This window comes from Gordionus sp. m RMFG-2023, chromosome 5 (assembly GCF_954871325.1).
Source record: "Gordionus sp. m RMFG-2023 chromosome 5, tfGorSpeb1-WG-v2, whole genome shotgun sequence".
NCBI classification, from domain to species: domain Eukaryota; kingdom Metazoa; phylum Nematomorpha; class Gordioida; order Chordodea; family Parachordodidae; genus Gordionus; species Gordionus sp. m RMFG-2023.
The window spans coordinates 12,078,578-12,106,219 of NC_088779.1; the positions used below are offsets into that span (position 1 = coordinate 12,078,578).

Below are 27,642 nucleotides of genomic sequence, written 5' to 3' on the forward strand. Positions count from 1 at the left end.
CTCATGAACATGAATATTATTGAGGATAATAATCAATGAATATTATTGAGGATAATAATCATGTTATATTACAAAATCCTCATTATATATTTTGTTATAAAATCGAGAAAAATAAGTACACTCATTCCTCATTAATTTTATTTTAATGTTTTATGTAGAAATATCAAAATCTTCAACTTTAGAATTTCACTTAAAGATTTTATAGGTCTTCATTACGATTCATTTTATGTCTATTGTGATGGAAAGTTTACAAGGTCTCGTCAATCTACCTATGACGATAAAATTGTATTAAATAGTAAAATTTAATTTCTGGAACAAATTAAATATTAAATTTAGATTACAATGAAAGTTATGAAGAAAATAAAATAATTATTGATGATCAAATAATCTCTAATGAGATAGCTAGGTCTAATACAAGTTTTGTGGACAGAAGTGAGTACTCTAAGTACAAAGTAAATTTATAAAAAGATTTAAATATTTGTTAAAGTATGTGCAAAGAAAAAAACGTAAAATATGTTTGGAATTAGCTTTGCTTAGACCAACTCCAGCTCTTATATGGAAGGTAATGAGTATTAGATGTGCAAATAAAATCTGTTACATATCATTTCAAGATTTAGCCAATTTAACTTGTTTATATAATGTAAATAGTGATAAAAATAAAAAAATTATGGTATTTGAAACTTGTCAAGGTTTAATTATTGGAACTTTATTAAGAAAGCAAGGAGGGCAAGGAACTATTATACAAGTATATCATGGAGATTTTCCAAATAGGTATATAATAAACCTAATAATTTTATATAATTATTTTATAGAACTTGTATAGATTATATGCAATTACCTCAATCTCATTTTAATTCCATATTTTCGGTTAATTTTCAAAATATTCTTAAAATGGGTATGAAATTGCAATATAGTATTGATAAACCCATAAATGAGAATTCAGATTTTTGTGATAATAATGGGATTGCTATTATCAAAAAGGTATTTTTAATTATAAAATAAATTGCCTAAAATTATTTTTATCAAAAATTTGTGGATTCAGCTCAGGTGCTAGAAAACAGATAAAATTAGCATTGGAGTTGGTTTCATATGAACCCAACTGATTGGGTTTGAAAAACCCAATAAATACATGAATCAATATAATAATTCAACTCCCACAAAAAAATTTGGAGCACTAGATAAAATAATAAATTTAAGAAAGATATATTATTACCATCTAAATTCAAAGATTTTTAAAAAAATATTCTTTAATTTCTTTCAAGTATGGCAGGTCTACATTATTATATGTATCTATTGAGTGTTTGACCTACCTTTACAGAAGGCAGCCTGGAAATGTGTAATCTTGTTAACTATATAATATAGTTAATATTTGCATATGATTGCATGATAGGTGTGAAATAGTTCACCATTTTTAATTTCTTGTAAAATATAAAATTTGTTAAGGGGGATTTTGCTGAAAAGTTTGACAGATGATATTAATTAATGAAACATGTAATCTAGTACACAGAGATAGTAGAATTCACCCTGTAATACTTTCCATGATGTGTCATATGGAATCTAGGAATGTAATACCTTCCATGATGTGTCATATGGAATCTAGGAATATAATTCCCTAGAGAGCAGTGGCATATCCAGGATTTTCTTATGGGAGGTGGAATTTTTTTTGGAGGGGGGGACTTCACCCCCAAATCCCCTAAGCTGGCCTTTGGCCAGTTTTGCTTGGCCTTCAACCAGGTTTTATGTTTTAGCTATTCTATTAAATTATTCATAATTTAATAATAATTATTCATAATTTAATAATAATTATATATCTATTTTTAACTTTTATTTATTAATTTGTGCATATCGATATTATAAGCTTATTTTTTATTATTTTAAGTTAGGTATGTTATATTTAATAAAGTTTTTTTAAATGTAAAGTTGAAATAAAGTTTAATGTCAATTTATTTTAAAATTTGCTTTAAAAACTAGTCTCAGCTTAAATTCTCATACAATATAAGTAGAATAAATTATTTTTTTATTGAAAATATTAATTGCACAATGTATAAAATATTGACAAAATAATTTAATAAGCAAGTTTTTATAACTTCTATCAAATACAATATTATCAAAAAGTTTATTAAACACTATAACTATAATGTGATTTTTAATTTTCATGTGGATTTTGCCAATTTATCTAGAATTTCGTTCGTCGTTGGAACTAAATCTCTATGAATATTTAACATAGATAATCCATTTAGCCAAGATTCTGAAGTAGTACTTCGTAAAAATGTCTTCAGCCTTCTCAAGTTTGAAAATGTCCTTTCATTCGTGCATGTTGTAATAGGCAAACATGCAAGAATATAAAATAACTTCAAAATATCGGGAAATTAAGCCAACATGCTCAGACAAATTTAAATTTTATCTTCTGTTCTAAAGAAAAATATAAAATTAAATATTTATTAATAATTAAAATATTATTAAAAATACTTATTTATTAATTCTAACTCACTAACTAATAATCTTGAATTTCATAAAATAAATATATTTAATAATAAATTATATACCGTTTGATTTCAATATCTTTGTCTTTGACTAAAAATTTCTCCATTTTTTATTAATATTTTTGAATAATGTTAATGTACTCACAAGGAAAGAAAATTAAAAAAAAAATTATTTATAAAAAATAAGTTTTATGTTGGAAAATTGATATTCAAATATTTGTAAAATTTTGAAGGGGGGGGGAGGGGTGAGTAAAATTTTTATTAGCTTAAAATGATATTTATGAAAACAGTCAAATTTGCGATGAGAGAGGATTACCCCCCCCCCCCCCCATTGGTTACGCGCCTGCTAGAGAGAAATTTCCTGTAAAATAATTACCTATTTTTTAGATCCTAAAAAATAATTACCTATTTTTTAGAAAATTAATAAAATAGAAGAAATCTCTATAAAAATATCCACGAAATAAAATTTTCCAAATAAAATATTTAAAAATTTTGAGGAAATCAACAAAATAAAATTTTCTGGAAAATATATTCCTGAAAAAGATTTCTTAAATAAAATGGTTAACCAAAATTATAAAAGAAAAAGTAGTTTAAATTAAACTTAACTAATTTAAATATTATCGAGTAACCCTAAATCATATAATGTATAATGTTAGGATCTTAACCCGAAACTAGTTTTAGTATAATTTAAACGAAAAAATATTAGAAAATTTAATGCTTATCCTAAATTACCTGTTATATACCTAGCTTGAAGCAAAATATTATCGTAGGTTAACATTTAATTGTAAAAGTCCTACCTGGTTATTTCATTTTAAAATTTTTAAGATTACCCTGATTTTTTAAAAATATTCCATTTTCTGACCGGCAGGCCTCTGCTTTAAATAAATCGAAATCTGAATTTGTTTTTAAAATTCGCCCCCCTATGTCGAGGTTTTAATTGATTAAAAGAAAATTAAACAAATTTTTTTTCGCCTTTAAACATTTTCCCCAACTTTTAGATATTTATGGGAAAGAATATTAAAGGGTTATAGTAGCTTGAAGAAATTTTATAAAATAATACCTTCATATCATTTTTTTTCTTTTAAAAAATATTCATTTTTACAATTTTACAAATTTTTAGAACCTAGTTTTTAGCAAGAAGTTTTTTCTAAATACAATTGGGAGATTTTAATGTGAAGATTTTCAAAAATGATTGGTCATGCGAATTTTTTTTCAAATATCTGGGAAATAATAAGGATTCGTTTAACATAAATTTACTCTTATTTTCAATTCCCGTTTAGTAGTTATTCTTATAATACTTTTATGTTTATACACCCAAATATTTTATATCCCAATAAATTAGATTCTTTAATGCGGTAACTCTTTATTATTCTTCAATTAAAATATATTTAATTTATTTCCACTTTTAAAGACGCGTCAAAAAAAAATATAATTTACAATCCAAAATTCCAAAAAAAAATATAAAAATAAATTCCAATTATGATAATTTTCCCTTTTTTTTGTCTTTTATAGATTCACAAAAATAAATATATATTTATTAATAATAAAATAAAATAATTTCTAAAACAATGATGACTCATCCAAAAACAATATTAATTTATATAGCGATGATTCATCAAAATTACAAATTTATTTTTAATCCTATGATTTGACAAATAATAAAACAGAATAATTTGATCATTAATAAAAATCTTACCCTTCTTGACACGCCCCCTTTTATAATGAGCCCAAGTCCCCCTCATCGCTCTCTCCTAGAATCCCCTCCAGTTCCTCATCCTTTATGAGGAAATTCAATATATCACCCACCTCTCTGCTGAATATTCCATCCGGGTCCCGGTCTACTCCCTGCGCCTCTTCCGTCCTTGAGTTCATGGGATAGGCATCCACCAACTGATTTCCCCCCGAGGTTTCTTACGAAATGTCCACCACGGGCCATTGCATCTCGCCCAGAGATAGCGGAATTGGGTCTGCTAGCTCTCCCTCCGTTTGTCATAGGATATCTGCCCTCTGGCCCACAATCTCGGCTACCGGTCGCATCTCCGCCGCGGCTACCAATCTGATAGGAGATGATACCTGGTACTCCGTTTCTTCATTTCCGTTTCGACTATCCAGTGGGCACCTACTCCGTACATGGCCCCTTTGTTGACATCTGAAGCATCTCCGTGGATCCTCCAATGGCTGTACCCGGGAAGATGTTCTTCTTGCCGTCCTGCGTTCAAAATTAGTTCGAGGCCGAATTATTAGCTGGATCACTGTATCCCCAATATACCATATTTTATTTATCGCCATTTTTAAGAATTCGGATATTTGTATCAGTTTTTCTCCACCAATAAAATTTCCAGTAATTACGAGAATAAATTACGAAAATAAAAAGAAATATTATTTTATTTTCTTTCAAACTAATTCTAAAGTGAATACTCGCAAACAAAATTTTTTTTTATTACTTCTCCCATATATACCCACGATTATTAAGTCATTCCCCCTTTTTTTAAACTTGGCACTGACATTCCCGAATTTCGAACATTTTTCCCAAATCTTTGACACATTCTATATAATTTTGTAATTTATGATCTTGGCCTTTACCACATCATTCTTTTTTTTCTTTACTTGGCAATGACATTTTCAAATCTCAAACATTTTCCTCCAATCTTTAACACATTACCGATAATTTAATAATTTATGATCTCGGCCTATAATTACTTCATAACAAAAATTCTTTTTAATTGATCGATTTTGCCAACTATTCCGTTGTCTTTAATTTTTAAATCTTTCATTCCTTTCTTCGCAAATTTTTATCTTTATTTTATTTTTTTATTATAACTTTTTCCACTTGCTTCCCCAACTCATCTCCTTTAATGAGCCCATTTATAAATTTATCTTCTTCTTTTTTTTTTTAACACGCTATTAGACGGCGTTATTTTCACAGCTTGGTATATATTGCGCGTTAACATAGAACATATTTTCCCTGCCCAAATTGAGCAATATAAAATATATTACATCCCGATACCTATTAAATCTCCCTGCAGATAACGATTTCCCAAATTTATTCCGGGCTTCTTCCAGGATACCTATTCCATTGCACTTATATATTGAGTGCTATAATAGAGCAATTATTTCCTCGCCCAACTTGAGCACTATAAAATACATTATATCCCGATATCTATTAAATCTTCCTTTCCGATAAATGTTTTCCCAGATATTTTTCCATATAATAATTATTATTCTACTGAGACATTATAAAAGCTCCAGTACTTATTTCGGGCTTCTTTTGGGATACCCATTCCATTGCACGCATATATTGAGCTCTATAATAGAGCAATTATTTCCCTGCCCAACTTGAGCACTATAAAATATATTATATCCCGATACCTATTAAATCTTCCTTTTAAATTTCAAATTCTTTTATACATGTATTTCTTTTCACTCATTTTCGATAATATATCGCCCAACTTCATACCCCCGATCATAATCTTCCGGGCTCCACACCTCTTTTCAACTGATCCCGATGTCGTATTCCCTCTCTTCCATCGGCGAACCTTACTCGACTTAACTTGTTCCCAATGTTTTCCACGATCCTCCCGGATTCCCATTTCCTGGTAGTTCCATATACTCTAGCTCACACGGTTTGACCCACTATGAATTCCAACATCTCAATTTTCTCCTTTTCCACTTCTTGATTCGTGTCCCGTTTTAATAAATCCAGTAATATTCTGGTTCGTCTCCCCAAAAACCTTTCTGCCGGAGATTGTTCCTCTCCCTTTCGACAGTTGTTGTAATAAGCTACTGCTCCCCAAATTTCCCCACCTCCATACTTTAATTTTCTTAAACAATTTTTGACAATCGACACCATTCGTTCCGCTTGACCGTTCGAGCTCGGATGATATGGTGGCGTCAAAATATGTCTCGCCCCGGTTTCCACACAAAAAGACTTGAATTGTCCACTTATGAAGGCCGGTCCTCCATCCGAAACTATTATCTTCTGGGCGAGATGCAATGGCCCGTGGTGGACATTTCGTAAGAAACCTCGGGGGGAAATCAGTTGGTGGATGCCTATCCCATGAACTCAAGGACGGAAGAGGCGCAGGGAGTAGACCGGGACCCGGATGGAATATTCAGCAGAGAGGTGGGTGATATATTGAATTTCCTCATAACGGATGAGGAACTGGAGGGGATTCTAGGAGAGAGCGATGAGGGGGACTTGGGCTCATTATAAAAGGGGGCGTGTCAAGAAGGGTAAAATTTTTATTAATGATCAAATTATTCTGTTTTATTATTTGTCAAATCATAGGATTAAAAATAAATTTGTAATTTTGATGAATCATCGCTATATAAATTAATATTGTATTTGGATGAGTCATCATTGTTTTAGAAATTATTTTATTTTATTTTATTATTAATAAATATATATTTATTTTTGAGAATCTATAAAAGACAAAAAACGGAAAATTATCATAATTGGAATTTATTTTTATATTTTTTTTTGGAATTTTATATTTGGAATTTTGTATTGTAAATTATATTTTTTTTTGACGCTTCTTTAAAAGTGGAAATAAATTAAATATATTTTAATTGAAGAATAATAAAGAGTTACCGCATTAAAGAATCTAATTTATTGGGATATAAAATATTTGGGTGTATAGACATAAAAGGACTTGTAAAAATAATTTAATGTAATCGTTTCATTTTAATAGCCACTTCAATCTTAATTAGGTGACACATTTCTTTCCAAAATGTAAAAATCATGAATACTTTTTATTTTATCGATGCTAAATTATAATGGTATCAAAGTTACCACAGATTTATCGAGTTTCATATTTTAAAATTGACCTATTTAATCGCTCAAAGTTAAAACTGAAACTCCTTAAACTATGAGAATACTCAAAGCTCAGAAAAATACTGAATGTCTAAAATTATTTCTTAACTCGCCCGTTAAATATTTATAATACTTTTCTTATTTATACTAATTTTATTGTTAAAGGGGAAACCATTATAACTCTACTATCATCTGTATTTCTTTTGTTCGATCCCCAGTAGAACCAATATTTATCTGAACCCAATATCGATCTTAAGGTTAGGGTGGAAATGCTCTAGAGACATTACTTGTTAAAGATTCTGATCAATTTGAGAAAGTGTTAGGTAAATTAAATCGATATCAGGTCTTTTATAAAAAAAAAATATTGGCCTATCCGAAACTGATCTTTATTATTGCAACCCTGAAATTATTGTTATTTTTTTACTCTATTACTTGTTAGCTGTTATAGTTAATATAATTCATATATTAGCGTTAATGGGTTAATTTTTTTCCCGCGAATTAGTTTTATCGGAAATGTATTTCAGCATATGTAGGATACCTACTAGAAATCAGCGTAATCCACCCGCTAAACAAAAAATTTTCGGGTCGGATAAATTGTGCAAATATTTTTACGAGTCGCGAATTGAAAATGTATTTAAAGCTGATAATTAGGCATTCGGCAAATTTATGCCCTTTCCTTCATAAAAAGCTATTACTATCCAGGCCGGACAACTAGTGCAAAATATTTTTTACGGGCCTGTTCGGGCTGGGCTCGCCGCGACAATCACTAATACCTACCCTACGAATTTCGGACAATTTTACCGTTAACTTTCATTTATAATATATATTAAAAACTAATGTAAATTAAACGAGGATTAAAAGTTTATGACAAAATTTTCTAAAATTCACAGATTAATTATACTTTCTAAAAACAAAATGCTGAAATACATTTCCGGTAAAATCAGATTTTTACCTTTGAAAAGGCTCAAACCTTTTAAATAACTCATAAAAAATCCTTTATTCTGGCAAAGTGTTGTTAAACGACTCTATTTTTAAAAACGATTAACCTAACATTTTAGCCAAATGATACTACACAAACCTAAAGATTTTGCTCGTAGGTGGCAGAAAGGTTTGTACATTCATTAACTTAATCTCTAGGCTTGCTTATAATTAATTTGGCTAAAATCTTAATTTAAAATTGGCAAAATCTAACCGTTTAACAACACTACGCTGACATAGTCATCTCTTTCATAATATTTTTTTTATATTATAGAAGGACGACCATAATACAGTATGTGATAGTAATGGCAAAAAATATTTAGATGATGATGATTTAAGCTTGCCAAAAAGGGATAACGTAAAGTTACTCAAGCACATTGAAATCGTGACAAAAAGGAAATATGAAGAAGAAAAGGCAATAGAGATCATATTTCCTCAAGGAGGAGATTTTAACGATTTCAGAAGCATGGATTCATTGATAATTGCCTCCAAGTTTCATCCTAAACATATAGCATTATCACTTATGCGGTTTCTAAAATATTCAAGACCAATAGCTATATATTCGCAATATAGAGAGGTAGGTATATAATATAATATAATTATATTAAATTAAAATCATTCAGAGAAATCTTTTATTTAGCTTTTTAATATAAAATAAATTATTATATATAAAAAGCCCCTCCTAGATTGTTATCAAGCCCTTAAAAAGACCGACTGTTTTATAGATTTGCAAATTAGTGAAACATGGCTTCGCGAACATCAGGTTAATTAGCAATACAATAGAGTTGTTGACATGATTTATTTTTATTTTTTTAAATCGATTTCATTTTGGGAATCGATGAATTTGTTACTTTATAGATGTCATTTTTCACGCTTATATTTTAATAATATTTCCGCCTCACTCTTTGCAATCAATACATATACGAGCTTTCGTGGAAGTCTTTCATACATCTTTAGCCACCACGTCCATTATTGGGATTAATAATAATGGATCCTTGTAGAATATGCGTGAATATAGGAGGAAAATTTGACGATCTAAATGTCCAATTTTTGACCTTAAAAATCTTCATTTAAGGGATCTTGCTGAGTTTTTTATTAAGCATAAGTCTTGAGTTCTGAATATGGCTATCGAAGTCAAAACGATTGTAACGATGAGATATTACCAAGGAATATATTTATTGAACTTATCCTCTGACCTTAATGTCAATCTATCATTGGAAGGCGCTAGAGGGCCAACACAAATGAAGACCCATTTTACTATGGAATATCCGTGTGAGGACAAACATGCCTTCGATTATCGCAAAAAGTCGCATGATTAGATTATATAGAGAAATCCTACAGGTATCGTAACTAGATCTAAAAAAATTTGGGAAGGGGGGGAGGAGCATAGGGCAAACCTAACGGGGTTAATTTATTTCATATTTTTTAAAAGGGTTAAATTATATACGATCAAAGTTTTAAACATAGAGATTTTCGAATATAATTTTTATAGCAGCCTTTTAACAACAAAAGCTGAATGGACTCATTAGATATCTTTAAATCCTCCTCTTGCTACTGATAATAAAATATCATATAGTTATTCTATTTTTTAAAATAATTCGATTTTTTTAGCAATGAAAATAAATTTTTGCTCTTTTTTATATTAATTTATTATTATTATAAAATTACATATAAAATTAAAAAAATATTAAATATATACAGTCGTAAAATAAAGAAAAAGCTATTGGATTGGATAATTTTTTTGAAAATCGACTCGATCCGGTTTTTATCGATCATATATTTAATATCAGCACATCCCTAATTTAAATACATGAAGAAGTACATTTTAAAACAATTTACAAATATTAGAAAATCAAAGTTACCCTTTGAAAAAGATAACTATAAAATACAAAAATATTTTTAATTGTACAAGCATAGTTATGGATAATGTAGAACATGTTAAGATCTGGAATTCTATTAGTATAAGTTTATATTTAAGAAAATATTTTAACCATTGATAGGCTTCTCGTATCATATATTTAATCTGCAAATGATTTAGAGGTAAACGTAAAAGAACAAATATTTAATTTCTCTATTAAGGAGGATTCTAGTGAGATAAGATAGAATCCACTAACAGACAGAGTTGGACAGTACCGCGAATACATGTATCTAAGATACAAGATTCTTTTGTATCTTATACTCAGTATCTTATTGATATTTTTAATAAGATACTAGTATCTGTATCTAAGATCTTTTATTTTGAAAAGAATCTTGTATCTTTTTCTTTTTCTTTAAAAAGATACAGATACAGATTCTTTTTAATATTCATGTTTAAACATTTACATATCACACAATGTAACTTTATTTTCTTCGTGAAATCTTGTATTATTTTCTTTATTTTTCCCGCTATATTTTAAATATATTGATAACCAAAATTAGTTGGAAATTTTACAGGTCACAAAGATAGATAGATTAAAAATAACAACACCAAAACTCTAAATAAGAGAAGGATATATTTTATATGTAATATTTTTTAATTTGTAGAATGTTTAACAATGATAGTAGTGAAGATGAAATTATGGAGATAGGTTCTCCTGAATCAAATCCGAATCTTAAAATTCTAGATGGAAAATTTTATAAAGTAATTCATGTGAAAAAGAACAAGGTACAAGCTGAATGTCAAAATTGCACAATTAAAAATTTATTAAAGGTTCAACAAACTCCTCTACAAACTTTCTTAATTAAACATATTAAAGTATATTATACATTTTTATTTTATAATTATTAACATAATAATACCAATACTTAAGTCCCTCTAAGATAATTATTATTAAATTTTTTTATAAAATGGTTGAATATCAAATTAAAATAATTTTGGATATATATTTTTTAGAGATATATCGATAACCCTTTTTGGAGGCCGATCCGATATTCCCAATATTAAACTGATATCGGTCGATTACCGATCCGATATCATATCTAATTTTGTATTCTGTAAAGATACCAATGGTTTTAATTTTTAATATACTTTTTATTGATCAGTTATAGTTTATATTCAATTCAATTGCAATTCTAAAAGTATATAAAATATTTTTATTGTTAAATCACTTTTATATAATAAGTAATAACATTTCACTTTTATATAATAAGTAATAACATTAATCTATATACATAATAAGTAATAAACAATTATATTATGAAATTTGAAATAAATATTTAACATTAATATATCCAAGATTTCTTTTTAGAAATACCATTATTTCCAATTTATCAGAGGTTAGCTTGCAGCGATAGTAACTGTCAATATCACCAGCTTCACTAAAAATAGATTCTGAAGAGAATATGGCACACTTTTATAAACAGAATGATGGCAGAATGTTTATTAATTAATTATTATTATTAAAAAAATATACATAAAAATGGATTTCGATTTTATTTATAAAAATAAATGATCTTAGATATAACTTTTTTTAAAAAATTTATAACATTTTATTTTTGTTAAAGAAGCCATTTTATATTGGATCAAATTTTATAATATTGGCCGATAACCGATATTTTAAAATGGGTGAAGTCGGCCCGATCCGATTAAAATATCGGCACATCCCTAATATATTTTATATATAATTATTTTAGCAAATTCTTATTAGAGGAAATATTTAAGCTACAGTTGATATATAACATTAGATAATTTTAAAAGGCTCTTAATAAATTAATTATAATATAAGGTAGTTGTAAAAAAAAGTTCGGCAGTACTTATGTGCGACAGAGCTTACTATAACTTGTGAAAATCTCACAAAAAACGGGCAGCACTTCCGGGCTACAAAGCTCTTATTAGACCTTATTGTGAAAATCGCTTATTGATAGGAAACTTTGGTAATCCCCTTTTTATATTCAACCGCCTCACTTAAGAGGACTTAGGTATTTTTTTTTATATATTCAACTGCCTCACTTAAGAGGACTTAGGTATTCTTTTTTTTTATATTCAACTGCCTCACTTAAGAGGACTTAGGTATCCTTTTTTTTTATATTTAACTGCCTCAATTAAGAGGACTTAGGTATCCTTTTTTTTATATATATTCAACTGCCTCACTTAAGAGGACTTAGGTATCCTTTTTTTTATATATATTCAACTGCCTCACTTATGAGGACTTAGGTAAAACGACACAAAATTTAAAGACTAAATAATTTATTTATTAATAATAATTTTTTTACAACTATTTTCAAATACAAATTAGTATAGATCGGGCAAAAAGAAATATAATAATTTCCAATTTTTTAAAGCACAATAATATATTAAAATAAAAATACGCGTGTGTCTTTTAAACCAAAAAATAAAAATAATAATAAATTTTTCCTTTTTTATGTCTTTTATATCTTGCGCATTTTGTAAAATAAATAAATATTTATTAATAATCTATATTTTTGATAATCATGACTTGACAAAATAAGTCATATTAGAAAATAAACTAATTTTAAAAATACATAAATATCACAATCAAGTAAGGATAAATATTTATTAAAGATAATGAATAAAATATAACTAGTATATTTTTTTTAGAGATGCTATTTAGCCATATACTCCGAATATAAGCTATATTTAAAACAACACAGAAAATAACCTGCAAATTCTAAGAAATCATTTGATTTAATTTTTTTTTTTATTTGCAAATTTTCAACTCCCATTAAATATATTGCTCTCCCTTCCCTGTTTAAGCTATTAATGGGCAAAAACTAATATTAAAATCCCTGGTTATTATAATTAATTCATTAATAAATATTTTATTAATTATTGCAAATATTCATTCTTATATGTGTATGCTATGTTCTTCACAAATAAATAATAAAAACTGTATTTTATAAACTAATCTAATTTAATTGATAATGATAATTTAAAAATATCTTGTATTTAAGATACTCTAATTTAGTAAAAGATACAAGTATCTTTTATCTTGTATCTTTTTGATATTTTGAAAAAGATACTAGTATCTGTATCTTAGATTCATTTTTTTATAAAGAATCTGTATCTGTACAAGATTCTTTTTCTGGAGGACCTGCCTAACTCTGCTAACAGAAAGTATCCAACCATATTTAAGTCAATGACCAATATGTAAAATTTGTGAAGAAATCCGAAATGAATGGATAAAATGATTTACCAAAAAAAGTTAAAAATATCAATCTCAAGGAATCTTTTAGATGCTAATTCTCAATCACAAAATCATTTGGATATATTTTTAAAAAAATCACGGTAATTAAACATCAAATCTATCTAAAATGTTCAGTAAAATACTGTTTTAGCCATATCAAATGATGTCTAAAATCTTGATTAGTGGCGATTCTAAATAGAAATTTTGTTGGTAATAATAGAGGAATAATTCAAATTTTAATCAACTCTTTGATGTGCAGTTTTATAAAATGAATGCCTTCCTCTTTTGGCTTGCTTGGACTAGAAAAAAACGGAACATTATTTTTTCTTTTTAAATATTTTATTGATAAAATCTTATATATTCAATATTGTTGAAATATGTATACATTTAAAAAGAAATGCTAGACTAGTAAATATATTTGAGTATTTTATTAGTTAATGTTACAAATATAAGCTCAAATAAATTCATGAAAAAAAATTAATCTTTAAGCTTGGCCACTAAATCAAAAAATTGAATCAGGAATAAATTTTAAATCGAAATTTTTCTTTACAATGAATCAATGTATACAATAGTTAGTATGAAATATAATTTTAAGAAAAAATCCACAAAATCATCTATTTTACAAATATTACAATTTAAAGGGAAAAAATCTACAGTCTAATATATATTTTACAACAAATATAATATAAAAACGTGTAAATTTGGATAATATAATTGAAAAATTAATATTATTTATCATCCATGTGCATATTTATTATAATAAATTTCAAATTACAATTACCTATAAATTTTTTGTAATTGATTATAAATTCTAATTCCTTTTCTAAAAACGGTAATTAATTACTAATTACATGAAACGTGATTTTCTAGAGTAATAATTACAATTTATTTTATAATAAAATTAAAATTGCAATCAAATTCTGTGTTACAAAATGAAATATTATTTATGATGTCTAAATATAAATAGATATGGGCATTATTATTTGAAGTTCTTTTCTACCCTAATCAACAAATGATATAGAATACATTTTTAACTAATATTTAAAAAATACGTATAACTTTTTTTAAAAATATCTATTTTTTAAACATGTAATTTAAATGTGTTCTATAATACTTATTTAGGAAGGAATAATCTTTTTTCAGGTGCTGATAAAGAAGAACAATGCTTTAGATTTATAATAAAATTTACAATTAAATTATTAGTCATTTGATAACTGAAAATAAATTCTGGCAAAATTTGTTGAATATTTGCTTTTGATTATTCCGTATAAAAAAATTTTTAAATGATTAAATTGTGTTAACATAGAAGAATGTTTTTTGTAGAGGAAAAATATTAAAATTTAATATACTTTCATATGTTTTAGGAAATTACTGGTGGCTTGATTATGGTCCTTTACGATTTGATCTCAAAGTACACCAACAGCGCTTGTAGTTTTATCTGTTATTTTAAAAAAATTTGGATTACATTTGTTAGATTTATCTTTTACTGATTGTAAGATTGTAGCAATTATTGGACTTATTGTCAGAGTCCAAGGTAAAAGATTGTAATTAATTATAATTACTAACTTCTTTTTAAGATGTAATTAATTACAGTTACTTATCACAAAAAATACATTGTAGTCATAGAATTAATTAGATATGATTAAATACTGCCCAACCTAGTTATTAGTTAAAATTGATCTATTTTTAGTTATTTTTCTGAAATAATTTAGCATATTTTATTTAGTTTTTTTGGTGATTAATTTTAAGAAATTTGTGAATTGACTTATTTTAAACTCAGTTCACAAGCGAGAAGCATAGCGTATATCTGGGAACTCGCCATATGTTTTGAATCCAATGTAGCATGTACATTCTTAATATTATCTATTTTAGTTATAATTCCATTATGCCATTTGTATTTATTGATTGGAAAATATATTAAATTTTGAAAAAAATTATATATTTTTAAAAAGATGGGGAAAAGAAGTATTATTATAAGCAGGTATCCGAACAGAAAAATATCGGTTCAGATTCGGATAAAACTAACGGTTAAAGTTTAGATCCGGTCCTAAAATATCGGTTCGGTTCGAACCATTAAAAACTGGTTTGAAAACTTTTGTATACAAAAATACTACATTTCGATTTGTCATTTATAATACTATATGATATAATTTATATATTGGATTCAAAAAAAGAAGAAAAAAAATTAATATGTTATAAATTGAAAAGTTTATAAAAATTGTGCACTTATAATTAAAATTGATTGATATAATCTTTAAAACAAATCAGATATAATTAGAATTTAGCAATATACTTGTAATAACTATTAATTTATAAGCACAAAATCACGAGGCTCTTATCGATTCACAGGTTAGAATATTAGCTCATATCAGTATTTACACCAATCTTAGCTATTTTTTCTTATTTTGCTAACAATACATTTTTCTTTAAATTTTCTACAAAATTGAAGTAATAAATACCCACTAATTTAGATAATTTACAGAATTAATACTTGCAGAAATTTAGCTGACTTCAAGCCATAATTTTTATTTGGTTTGGCATGATATAATTTTTCCAATTTTTTTTTTACCAATAATTTTTCTATCAAACAAATACTAATTATGATTTGTTATAAATTTCAGAATTATTCTTGGCTCACTTCACACTTAAAGCATGACATCTTTTCATTTTTTTTACTTAGTTTCTCTTTTGTGATTCGTAAAACTTATTGAATTAATAAGTACTTAGAAATTTAATTAACGCAAACAGATATTTACACCTATATTTCAATTTTAGCATGATGCCAATTTTTACAATTTTATCTTATTTGATGGACTAAATTAGTATATAATTAAGCCATAATGACCAAAATATTGTTGTTATTTATACTGTATATTATTTGAAGCACTAAACTTTGGCATAGATTTTAGTGGTTCCAATTGTTCAGATGATATAAAGATAATACATATTTTAAAGAAGCAAAATAAAAATAATTACGCGAAAATCAAAAATAGCGAAATTTTTTTAAAGCCCTAAAATGGGGATTTAGGATAGAAGCCCACAGTAATCCATTTTCTGCCTCACTATACATCCTGACTACACCACTATAAGTATACTGATTCAATCTATCATCAAGTTTTTAAAGCATTCCACACCATTGCAGCCCTCACACTAATAGATCCACTTCCTTGTTTAATCATTAATTATATTAAATGGTATAGATATAAAAATCAAATTAATTCGATTAGCTATAGAGAAATATACGAGCCTTAATTTTTAATTAATATTTAAATTCCTTTTTAATTTAGTATCATATTTAAAACACTAATATTAAAACACTATAAAATTAAAAATACAATTTCATAATTGTGTTCCCAAAAAGGAACCATATATCTAAAAATTTCTATCTGATTTTTTTGACGCATATATAAAAATACGTTAACTTTGTTTGTATTGTAGATTTTGAAAAAATTTATATGTTAAATGGCGGAAGTCACTATGAGTAAATAAGAAGTTGTTGAAATTTTTGTATTTGTTTATCTTTTTTGTTTGAGCTTGTGTTAGTTGATATTTATGTCGAAGAATGAAGAGACACACATGTCCATATTAATGATTTTCCTAGGGCCCAGGATATGGTTGTCATACCATTATGTTTTAAGCCCTACTTGAGATAAATTTGTGGGTTCAAGATGGTTCGGAATGTGGGCGGCTGTTAACACTTATTACAGGGTTCATCGCTATGTGGCACCCTTGACTAAAAATACAATTAAGGCCTACCTTTTGAATCGACGGGTGATGCATTTGATTCAAGGGCTGTATGATGTCTCAACTTAGACGTAAACGCAATCTAAATTGGATTGACTAACGGTTTGGTATTTAAAATTTAAGGTGTGAAATTTTTTTTGTATATGATGATTGATGGCAAATGAGTATTAATGGGTATATTAGCCCCCATTTGTTATTTGCGTCAGCTAATAAATGATCGGTGGGACATATGAAGTTTGAGATAATAAAATTGTTTGTTAATCTGGATAAAAATAATGATGATGAGGATAAAATATTGAGAGGCAAAAAGCCTAAACCGCCTAATTTAGAAACTGGGCGAGTGACCAATTGCCATTTGAGAAAAGTTAGTAGTGTTGTTAAACGGCTCAATTTGAGCCCATTTTTAAAAACAGCTAACTCAATATTTTATCCAGAAAAATATTATGCAAGCCTAAATATTTTGCTCATAGATGGCATATAGGATTGAACATCTATTAGCAAGATCTCGATGCTTAGGCAATATTTTCCTGGCTATAATGTTGAGTTAGCCGTTTTCAAAAATCGGCTCAAATCGAACCGTTTAACAACACTAAAAGTTAGACATATATTAAAAATGACGGACTCTATTCCTAAAATTATAATGGGTCGGACCTGATTTTTCGTAAAATTTTAACGGGCCAGGCAAATTGTGCAAAAATTTATAACCGGCTGCGCTTTGCCTATCCCTAATCGTCAGTAAGTTATATATATTAAAAAAAAATTTATATTACATAAATTTTATTAAATTAATCAAATGCACCTTTTTTAAAATAATTTTATTACTTTAGTATTTCTAACGGTCATAAATCAAGATTTAAATTTTGGCAAATCTTTAACGTGAAAATTTAAAAAAGTTAATAATCATAAAAATCGAATATAATGCTTTAAATTTATCATAAAATTATATATAATTTCTATTCATAAATCATTGGTTGGAAAATAATATCCAACTATAAAGTTTGGTCATATAAAATTCCCCTTTTTAAAGAAAATCGGATTTAATTTTTTTTTTTTAAATTGACATTTTTAAATTTTCGATTAAAACATGAAAGGCAACTGGTACAAATTTAATATATAATTTTTTTTAGTCTCCATTTATTTCTACAAAAATATTTTTTAAATTTTAAGCCATAAAAATGTCTATCAATATATTGTATTGTATATTTATTCTTCATAATAAAATTAATTTAGCAAACAAATTATTAAATTTAAAAGAAACTAGTTAAATCAGGTTTATGATGAATATTATTTAAAAGTAGAGTATTAGGCTTCCTCATGATGGTGTCTAATATTTTACTTTTATTATTACTAGAAATTTGTAGGCCTATTTTGTGGAAATTGTGAATTTGGATGCATCTCTGATTAAAACATATTAAGGCTGTCTTTTCTCCGATTATCTTATTTAGTATTTTAGAACTCCCCCACCTTCACACAACGAAGTCCTACATCCTGGCTAACTTATATAAGTGAGCTGTCATTCCAATGCCTATAATTTTCGCCAATTTTTCTACTAAGCCTAACTGTTTAACTTATTTTTAGGGCAAGTCTAATAACTAAATATTTGAAATCGTCATTTAGCTATTAAAATAAAAAATAAATATAATATATTTTAAAAAAATATGGCGTTTATCCTAATATTCTTAATAGTATGGTTAAGGAAAAAATATTTATATTATAGATGGCGTTTAATCTATATAAGCTTAATATTTCTAATATAGGGTTGTCAAACAACCCGATTTGGGTCGATCTTAAAAAATGGCCCGATTAAGATTTTAGCCAAAATAATATTGTGTAAGCCTCAAGATTTGGCAAGTAGAAGCCCAAATCTTTTCTCCATAGCAAAATCATCAGGCGTATATATAATTATTTTAAATCGTTTTAAATATATAATATTTATTATTTTTAAACTCTTCATATTTTAATGCCATCAAATATTGTGACGTAAAAATATTTTGTTTTTTTTACCTAAAAAACACATTTTATCATATAAAATTTAGATAGCTGATCTTTTCCAACCAGTAGTATATAGTTCTTTTTACTCTTATCCTCTCGGAATGGGATGTGATCATTTTCACCTCCATTAAAAGTCTGGGTAACCTAGAGAACTGCAAAGTAATTTTTTCGCAACCCGAGCCCGACCCGAGCCCGAATTTAAAATTTTTTTTGTCCGAGCCCGACCCGAGCCCGAGCACACATTTTTTAATCCAACCCGACCCGAGCCCGACCCGAATAAAATTTTGCAATTTAAGTTTTAATATTATAATAACCAAAAAAAAATTTATGTGTATTTATTCAGTTCAGCCACCTTAAATAAAAGTTTATTTGACGGCCATAATCTATTCAAGATATATATTAAGTTGCATTTTTAAAATTTGTAAAAAATATTATAAAACGATTAATATACAAGCGAATTTAAAAATTATAACGATTATATAATAAGCATCATTTATGCGAATATAGATATGATGTAAAAGTTAATAAATATATAAAAAATATAATGAACATATTATATTATATATTGACCTCATCAATATCATTATCAAAATTATCACAAAGTGAATAATTATGATATATAAATAAAGAGGCGTCCAGTTTATCTGGCTTTAAACGAGTCCTTCTCTCCTCAAAGGCCCTACCAGCAGCTGAAAACGCCCTTTCACTGCTAGCCGACGAAGCAGGGATAGCCAGGAATTTAAGAGCTAAAATACTTAAATTTGGAAACTCATAATGGTTTGTTTTCCACCATTTTAAAATATTATCGTCATCAACACATAATTTCGGATCTAGATATTTTTTTAGCTCGTCAACTTCGGCGCTAGCATCAGAATACGCATTGTCAGCCTCCCATAAAGAGAAGTCCAAAAAGGTATTTACCACCTCTGTAGTTTCTTAAGAAAAAAATATTCAATAATAATATTAAGATATATATTTACATTATTATTTTTTAATAATTTTACATATTTGATGATTAATATTTTTTTTGATATATGATATTTTTTTATAAAATTTATGTAATTATCATTATTCAACATTGATTTAATAAAATTTGAATTTTATTTAGTGATAATAAAATAATTAAAGGAAGTACTGAAAAAGAAAATTTTATTTCAGTAATTTTAGGAAAATTTGTCTAACTTTTTTTTGGAAGTAAATATTAATCTAAGATTTTGTATTTATTATCTCCAATATTTTTTAAATATATACTCAAAATTTTAGATCTCAATTTTTAATATGTTTTGAGATATATCTAATCAAAATTTGGGGTAAAATAGACCCCACCTTTGTAGTTAAGGGAGTTTTTTCTACCTTTGTAGTGAAGGGTTAAAACAAATGTTAAAAAAGACAATGTATAGGCTTGTTAAATAATAAATAAAACTTACATAAAATATGTCTTATCTTGTAATTTACGAGAAACACAATTTAGTAATAAAATAGTTTGGTATCCGGTTGTTAGGTTTATAAAATAATAATTAATCATGACATGTTAATATGATTGACATTTTAATCCTAAAATGTGATAAATATTAAATAATATGATTTTATAATTAATATTATAAATTATACTAACTATTTAAGATATTAATATTATTATATATATTTTCGGGTCGGGTCGGGTCGGACAGCTTTTACAACCCGACCCGAGCCCGAACCCGAGGAATTTTTTTTTTGATGTCCGAACCCGACCCGAGCCCGAGGCTCTGGCCGGGTCGGGTCGGGCTACGGACAGCCCGTGCAGTTCTCTAGGGTAACCCTTGTCTAATGATGGGCTTTTGGAGAGGAGGGGGCAAGATATTTTTAGCTTGAATTATTTAAACCTATTTCTAAACAAAACAGTTTTCAAAGAGATTTCCAATGCCCGTTTTATAATTTGTAGAATTACCGGCATCACAAAGACCATTTAATCGTTAATAAAAAATTAATTTGTTTAAAGATAAAAAAAAATGCTAGAGGAAATCCTTTTAAAAAACGTCTATCTGGAAAGGACTTATGATAGAATTTTAAATAATTTTCTTATTTCTTAACTGACATCGTCAACCTTGATAGAAGTTTTAAACCTTACAAAATATTTGCAGTGAAGGTTGATATATTAATATTATATGAATATTAATCTCCAACATTTCCATTTTTTTCCCCATTATACTAACTAAGTTATCGGTTTATATAAGTAAATTTTTTTTAAAAAAAATTTATATTCCTTACTTATTCACGAATTTATAATGAATTATGACCTTCAAATTTTTAGTATTATATCAAAGCTTATGTGGACATCATATACACCAATATCAATTTAATATTATTACTTATTTTTCTTCCATCTCATTATTGCATTATTATTAGTAACACGGCAAAAAAATATACAATTTCATTTTATCTAACTCGTCCGTCATTATATCCATTTAATTTTTTTTTAAAAAAATCGATATTTTATTCCTTTTTGTTAATAAAATAAAATTTCTAAATTCAATCTCATTTAGGCTTATTCTATAACAATTTTTATAGAAAAAGAAGACAATCAAGATTTTAGCCAAAAAATATTATCTAAACCTTGGGATTTCTCCAAAAGAGCTAAATCGATATTTTTGACTATAGAAAAATTAAATAAAATTTACCTTTCAAAATGAAAAGTTTTAGTTGATTTTAGAGCTTGGAATCTGAATCCTCGAAGCAGGATCAAATCTATGATCAGAACTTCCCTTTAAGATATATAAGAACCAAGGCTCATTTTAATGCTTCTAGGACCCTGAAATAATATGATAGATTTTGTTAACCTTACCCGAGATATCGGAAATTGTAGATATAACTCATGAGTCATGATATGAGAGCGATCCTGACAAAATTCATTGCTTATTAAAAAGGGCTTGGAACCCTAATACTAGGAACCAGGTCAAATTTAAATATCGGAACCTCGTTTCAAAAATATGAGGAATTTTAACCATTTTGAAGAAAAAAAGTTGAGAAATCTTAATCCTTTTTAGCATTCCAAACTTTGGTTTTTTTTATAAAAATATTATTATTTGAGCTGGAAACCAAAATAAAACATGATAATTTTTCAATAATAAATTTTTTATTTTTATATTCACTATTAAACAATAAGATAAATTTTTGATAACATATCTATTGTAAAAATATATATCTAAAAGAAAAAATAATATTTAAAAAGAATAGAAAACTTTAAAAAATAGTGCGGGCATAATGACCCATGTATAGATATACAGTTTGGTCGGCAAATTTCGATATATATTTTTTTGTTATAGGTAAAAGCTTCTTTTATATCACCTGTGATTAAACCTGTGCCCTATTGTTTTGAATAATTTTAAGGCTTCGGGTCCAAACTATCCATAGGTGTCTGAGACTACGGCAACTAACAAAAGATTACTTAGTATGTCTTTGTGTTGCTTTCGTGATGGAGTTGCGAATGTTTTCTCTAATTCCACCAAAGAAAAACCTTTTTATTTAAAATATATTTGACGCGTTAAATAGGCTCAAATCCATACCTTGTTGCATATTATATAACAAAAGAATTATATATTTTTTTTATTTTTTAACTAACTATTTTTTCTTTTTAAAACAATATAATCTTTTTTTAATTTTTTTAAACATCCGTTACAAATAAATTGAAATTTTTGGTTCTCATTTATTCATTTATTATTAGGAAATTATGTATAAAATAAAAAATATTATATAATTACAAGCATCCAAAAACAATTGTAATATTTGATTGGTTTTTTATAAAATGTCGACGCCGATCCTATATTTAATATTGGTACATCTCTATTTTAATTTACTGGACAGGCTAAAAACAATTAAAAGCTATCTTCATTTCTATTTATAACTAAGCTTATAAACAAATAATTTAGAATATTTAGATATATTTAATTAAATGAAGAAAAGGCTATTTTCCGACAAGTATTTTTTAAATTGTATTATGGTATTCGTAAAATACTAATCGTTTTTTTGCTCAGCGTTATCTAGGTCGATAAATATTCATACTATAAAAAATAATTTTAAGCCTGATATAAATATTTACCATGGCTTTGAACCGAATCGGAACCCGAGTTGTGTACCGGGTCCAGGAGAAATTTTTTATGTACCTAAAACTTAACCAGTTTTAAAACTCCATGTAAACTCGAACTATTTGGAAAAATTTTGGTTTAAATTTATCAAAATATTATATAAACCCATCTATGTCGGTTAGGATAAAATCAAGAAAATCGGAGTTTAAAAAAAAAAATTATGAAACGAATTTGATAGTGTAAAAATAAGCTAGCACTTAAGCAGCAAAAACAAAAGATTGGATTCTTATTTAAAATAAATTAGTGGTATACCTTTTTTTATTTTAACAAAATTAGATTTTTTGAATATCTATTTGTTTTACCAAATCTTTTAATAAAGTATATTATTATAATAATATGTTGATATCTTAGGTTTTGCCTGACCGAACGCACCCTGTTATCAATATGGATGGTAGGTATGGTTACATTTTATCCGGAATCCACGTTAATCCGACTATGGAATGAAATGTTATTATAATTACTGATATTATTTTGTAAATCGCAGCAATTTAAAAATCGTTGTAAATTTATTATTATGTAGTCAATTTTAATATGTGAATATTAAATTTAAAATAAAATTCTCATATTCGAAGATATATTGTATTTTTATAGATTATAAAAGAAATCGTGTAGGAGACCAAGGGCACATGAAAATATATTTCTCAAAAGTTGTCTATACCATATTGAACATTGAATTAGATCAATTAACAGTTTAAGGAATGTTTAACTGAAGAAATTATTTAATATATTTAATATTAAACAAGTATCTGAAGTAAGGAGTAGAATTAAAGGTTAAAGCGATATGGGTTATCAAGGTAATTTATTAAAGTTTGAGAGATATATGCTAGGGTTTAGAATAAAATTTGATACTTTTTATTAATAGCCTGTTAAACTTGACAGTCATTCGATTATAAATAGACGAATAGAAATTTAAATAAATCAGCTATTGTAACGGCAATTTCCTTGAGTTGGAATTATAATCATTAAACATGTTACCTGATGCTTTTCCATTATTTTTAATAATTAAATTTTTGTGGCCGCTATAAAAAAGTAGGGGGGGGGGAGAACGTATAGAAATAAAAATTAGAGATATAATACATCCAATAACTTTTCCACCAATGCCGCAACCTAATTTGTTTTTGTTATCCACCCGTATCCGATAACGTATCTTATAAAACTGTTATATGTAGAATATAAATCAAATTTAATAAAGACTATTTAATTTATTATTATATCTTTCTTTGACATTAGAAAATATAAATAATCGAGAGTAATTCAAATATTGTATTCATTCTATAGATTATTTTACGTTGTAAATTCTAAAAAAATATTTGATTTCATCTTGAAAGTATTTTTTTGCATGAATATTACAAAAGATTTTGGCATTTTTAAGTCAAATTATGCCAAAAATCTCTGTTCTTAAAAATCTTCTCTTTAAAAATAAATTTCTTGGTAAATGCTAAGGGAAGCATGGTCTCAATTGCATCAAAATTCAAGGTCGACATCAGCGTCACCAATCAAAATAAAAATATTTAAATCTATTAAAAAAGGCTATACTCAAAATTCTAGAACCATAACCTCTTATCATATAATGGCCTAAGACCCTTCTGACCATTATTCCCTAGGCCATGGGCAAATCTCTTATTTGGGATTGTACATGTGTCTCATTTTCCCCACTTATATTAATAGCTAATCTGCTTACTTCAGAGACTAAAAAAATTTAAAAGCCTTAGCAATTCCATATTTCACCAACAGTAACATCTACCAATGAACAGTTCGCTCCTATAGCTTCTAGTTTTTAAAAAAATTTAGCTCACAAAATTAAATCGCATACACTGGAACCTAGGGAATTCCTATTTCTTAGACAAAATAAATATACAAATCAATATTTTTAAATTTACTTTTTAGGAACCCAAATGTTTTTCTTAAAAAATTATTTTAAAGTTTATATTATTATTTTTTTATAGATATTATATATAAAAGTTTTAATAAATTAATCATAACGTTAAAATAAAAATTATTTTATTAGTATCAAGAATTTCGCCAAAAATAGCTAGAGGGAAAATATTTCTCAGCTTTCCTTTATCATTCACTTATAAAATTAAATTATATGTTTTATCTTGATAAAGAAATAATATATACTAAAAGATAAGCATTATTTGATATGAATAGGTAAAATTTTGGTTCGGGTCCGCTTTATATACTCTTAAAAATATCAAAAAGACAAATAAGCTAAAATGGCTGTCAAAATGGCCCCTATAAGTTTGAAGCGAGAAATTTAAAAAAATTTCAAAAATTTGACTTTTACAGATTAGATAGTTTTTTCTATTTAAGTATTTAATATTAAATTAATATCATAAAATTGATTTTTATAAATTATAAAATTAGAATTATATTTTACTTTGTGTGGCTACTTCTACACCATGTACACATATGGGATCAGCTATAAAATTGATTTTTATACATTATAAAATTAGAATTATATTTTACTTTGTGTGTCTATAGATACAACTTGTAAGCTTAGTCTTGTTATTTCTAAGCAGGCAGGAGCTATAATATGATTATTTTATATAAGATTAATAAAAAATATACCAGTGCATTGTTTGGATACATGAAAGATATTGTTTTTAAATATCCCTTTACCTGCACATGATAGCTTGGTGCATTTGTAATACATAGTAGTATTATAACTATCGTATTTTCTAAAATGTGAAAGAATCATAAGGTAATATTTATATATAAAGTATATATTGAGCAATCAGCTTGTTAAATTGAGCATACAGATTTTAAGCTTAAGCAAAATTTAGCAAAAAGTCACGCGACAAAACATCAAAACACAAAAAAAAATATATCATGCGGCACACGATACAAAAATTTTTCTATAGACCAAAATTTGCTTTCATTTCCTTGAAAATTAATAAAACCCCCTCTTACATTTATTCATTTAAATAAACGCGAAAATATGTTAAAAACGAATCAACACAAGAATTTAATATTTGCTAAAGTTTATAATCAATTTTTTCAAAAGTTTTTAAACTTCATGCTTAAAATTTTGAAAATTTAACTCGATAATATATATTGAGATCTTAGCTATTTCGCCTCTACATTTTAAGGAGAAAAAAACAAAATATATATCGTAAAATCATACCTTAAAAAATATTTTGAATCGGGGAAGGACATTATACCGTATATTTGGATGTAAATTTTTAAATAACAATTCGAAATATGATATTTAAACAGCTTTGATTTTGTTTATAACTGGTTTCTGTTTATTGCCTAGAAAAACTGTATGCCTTTTTCTTTCAACAATCTACCAAACAGGTTGAAGAATTATTGGTATAAGTTTAATAAGAGTTAATGCTACCAGAAGCTTAGCTGACTTCACTCCTAGGCTGTGGTGATATTTTTATTTAGCTTACGGTTATTTTTAGTGGTTGTTGAAGTTAATTGGAAAATTATTAAATAAGGCACTAAATATTATGGTAAAATAGATATTTATGGCAATTTTTTCATTATTTATCCAATAATTCTTCCTGCTTTTAATTATTTATCAAACTGATTGCTATGATTGATATAAAAATAACATATTTTCAAAAATAAAAAATACCTAATCAGAATTTTCATTAATAGGCGGGACCCTGGCTGGCTGAGAAATAGGTATAGTTTCAGTGCTTAGTGAGGCCAAAGTTTTAATGTAATTATTATTTTTTAATATATAAAATGATATATTATAATAACATATTTTTTTGTTAAAAAAAAGTTTAGTATAAAAAATCAATTCCCTTGATTTTTTAACCCTGTACCTGCTTAATATTAAAGTTTTATGAGTGGACATAATTATATTAGTATTTCATGCTATTTCTTAAATACCACATCCTTCAATGTTGTAATTTTTCCTAACTACTATCAATATTTATTGACAATTTTAATATGCATTTCCATTGACATAGCTTTGCATGCTAATTTCATATAAGAAAATTACCGAAAATATTATTATAAATGTAAAATAAAAATTATTATGTATCGATATAAATTCGATTCCCAATATTTTTATTACTATAAGAATGAAATTCTAGGTGAAATTCAAAAAAAAATCTATTATTTAGATTAAAACTCAATAAACAATTAATTTATTATATATCGTATCGAGATCGTTTATAAAAAAACTTTAAATTTTATTAAATTTAAAACTAAAATTCGGCATTTTTTAAAAAATTAAATTTTTTTAAAAAAAATCCTTATTCTTACAGGGAAACATCTAGGTCACCTAGATATCTTGATCACTTTCGCTCGGTTCCAACTACCCCATTCAGTAATCATTATATGGATATTTTCTATGCGAAAGATAATTTGAGAATAATTTAAAATGCCCTTTTATATATTTATATTTTAAATCATGACTTATCTCG

General features: G+C 26.5%; 2 protein-coding genes across 11 annotated transcripts in view; one reads left to right on the forward strand and one right to left on the reverse strand.

The window, feature by feature from the left end:
- LOC135930371 (tRNA (adenine(58)-N(1))-methyltransferase non-catalytic subunit TRM6-like) lies at positions 1 to 23,770 on the forward strand. 2 transcript variants are annotated; one of them, XM_065467159.1, is made up of 8 exons: positions 1 to 115; positions 159 to 295; positions 337 to 452; positions 488 to 771; positions 813 to 981; positions 8,549 to 8,851; positions 8,951 to 9,037; positions 23,606 to 23,770. In XM_065467159.1, the coding sequence occupies exons 1-8, from the start codon at positions 36 to 38 to the stop codon at positions 23,696 to 23,698; spliced, it is 1,269 nt and encodes a 422-aa protein (XP_065323231.1). In that variant the 5' UTR covers positions 1 to 35; the 3' UTR covers positions 23,699 to 23,770. The 2 variants fall into 2 exon arrangements, with proteins under 2 accessions (XP_065323231.1, XP_065323232.1); XM_065467160.1 differs by lacking the exons at positions 1 to 115; positions 159 to 295 and having other exon boundaries at positions 364 to 445; positions 488 to 562; positions 612 to 771.
- The window catches only part of LOC135930372 (uncharacterized), a 16,326-nt gene continuing 2,907 nt past the window's right edge, over positions 14,224 to 27,642 (reverse strand). The window contains exons 3-10 of one of the 9 annotated variants that reach the window (XR_010572745.1): positions 25,826 to 25,935; positions 25,724 to 25,783; positions 25,635 to 25,676; positions 22,458 to 22,626; positions 21,791 to 21,921; positions 14,747 to 14,835; positions 14,512 to 14,562; positions 14,224 to 14,398 (exon numbers count right to left, since the gene is read on the reverse strand). Coding sequence is in view for 1 of the 9 variants with exons in the window: in XM_065467161.1 (XP_065323233.1) it covers positions 22,514 to 22,626; positions 25,635 to 25,676; positions 25,724 to 25,783; positions 25,826 to 25,935 (325 nt within the window). In the remaining 8 variants the exon portion in view is untranslated. Of the gene's footprint in view, positions 14,399 to 14,511; positions 14,649 to 14,746; positions 14,836 to 21,790; positions 21,922 to 22,159; positions 22,627 to 25,634; positions 25,677 to 25,723; positions 25,784 to 25,825; positions 25,936 to 26,840; positions 26,905 to 27,642 lie in introns of those variants that run through there. The other 8 variants (XR_010572751.1, XR_010572748.1, XR_010572747.1 and 5 more) reach the window with 8 other exon arrangements.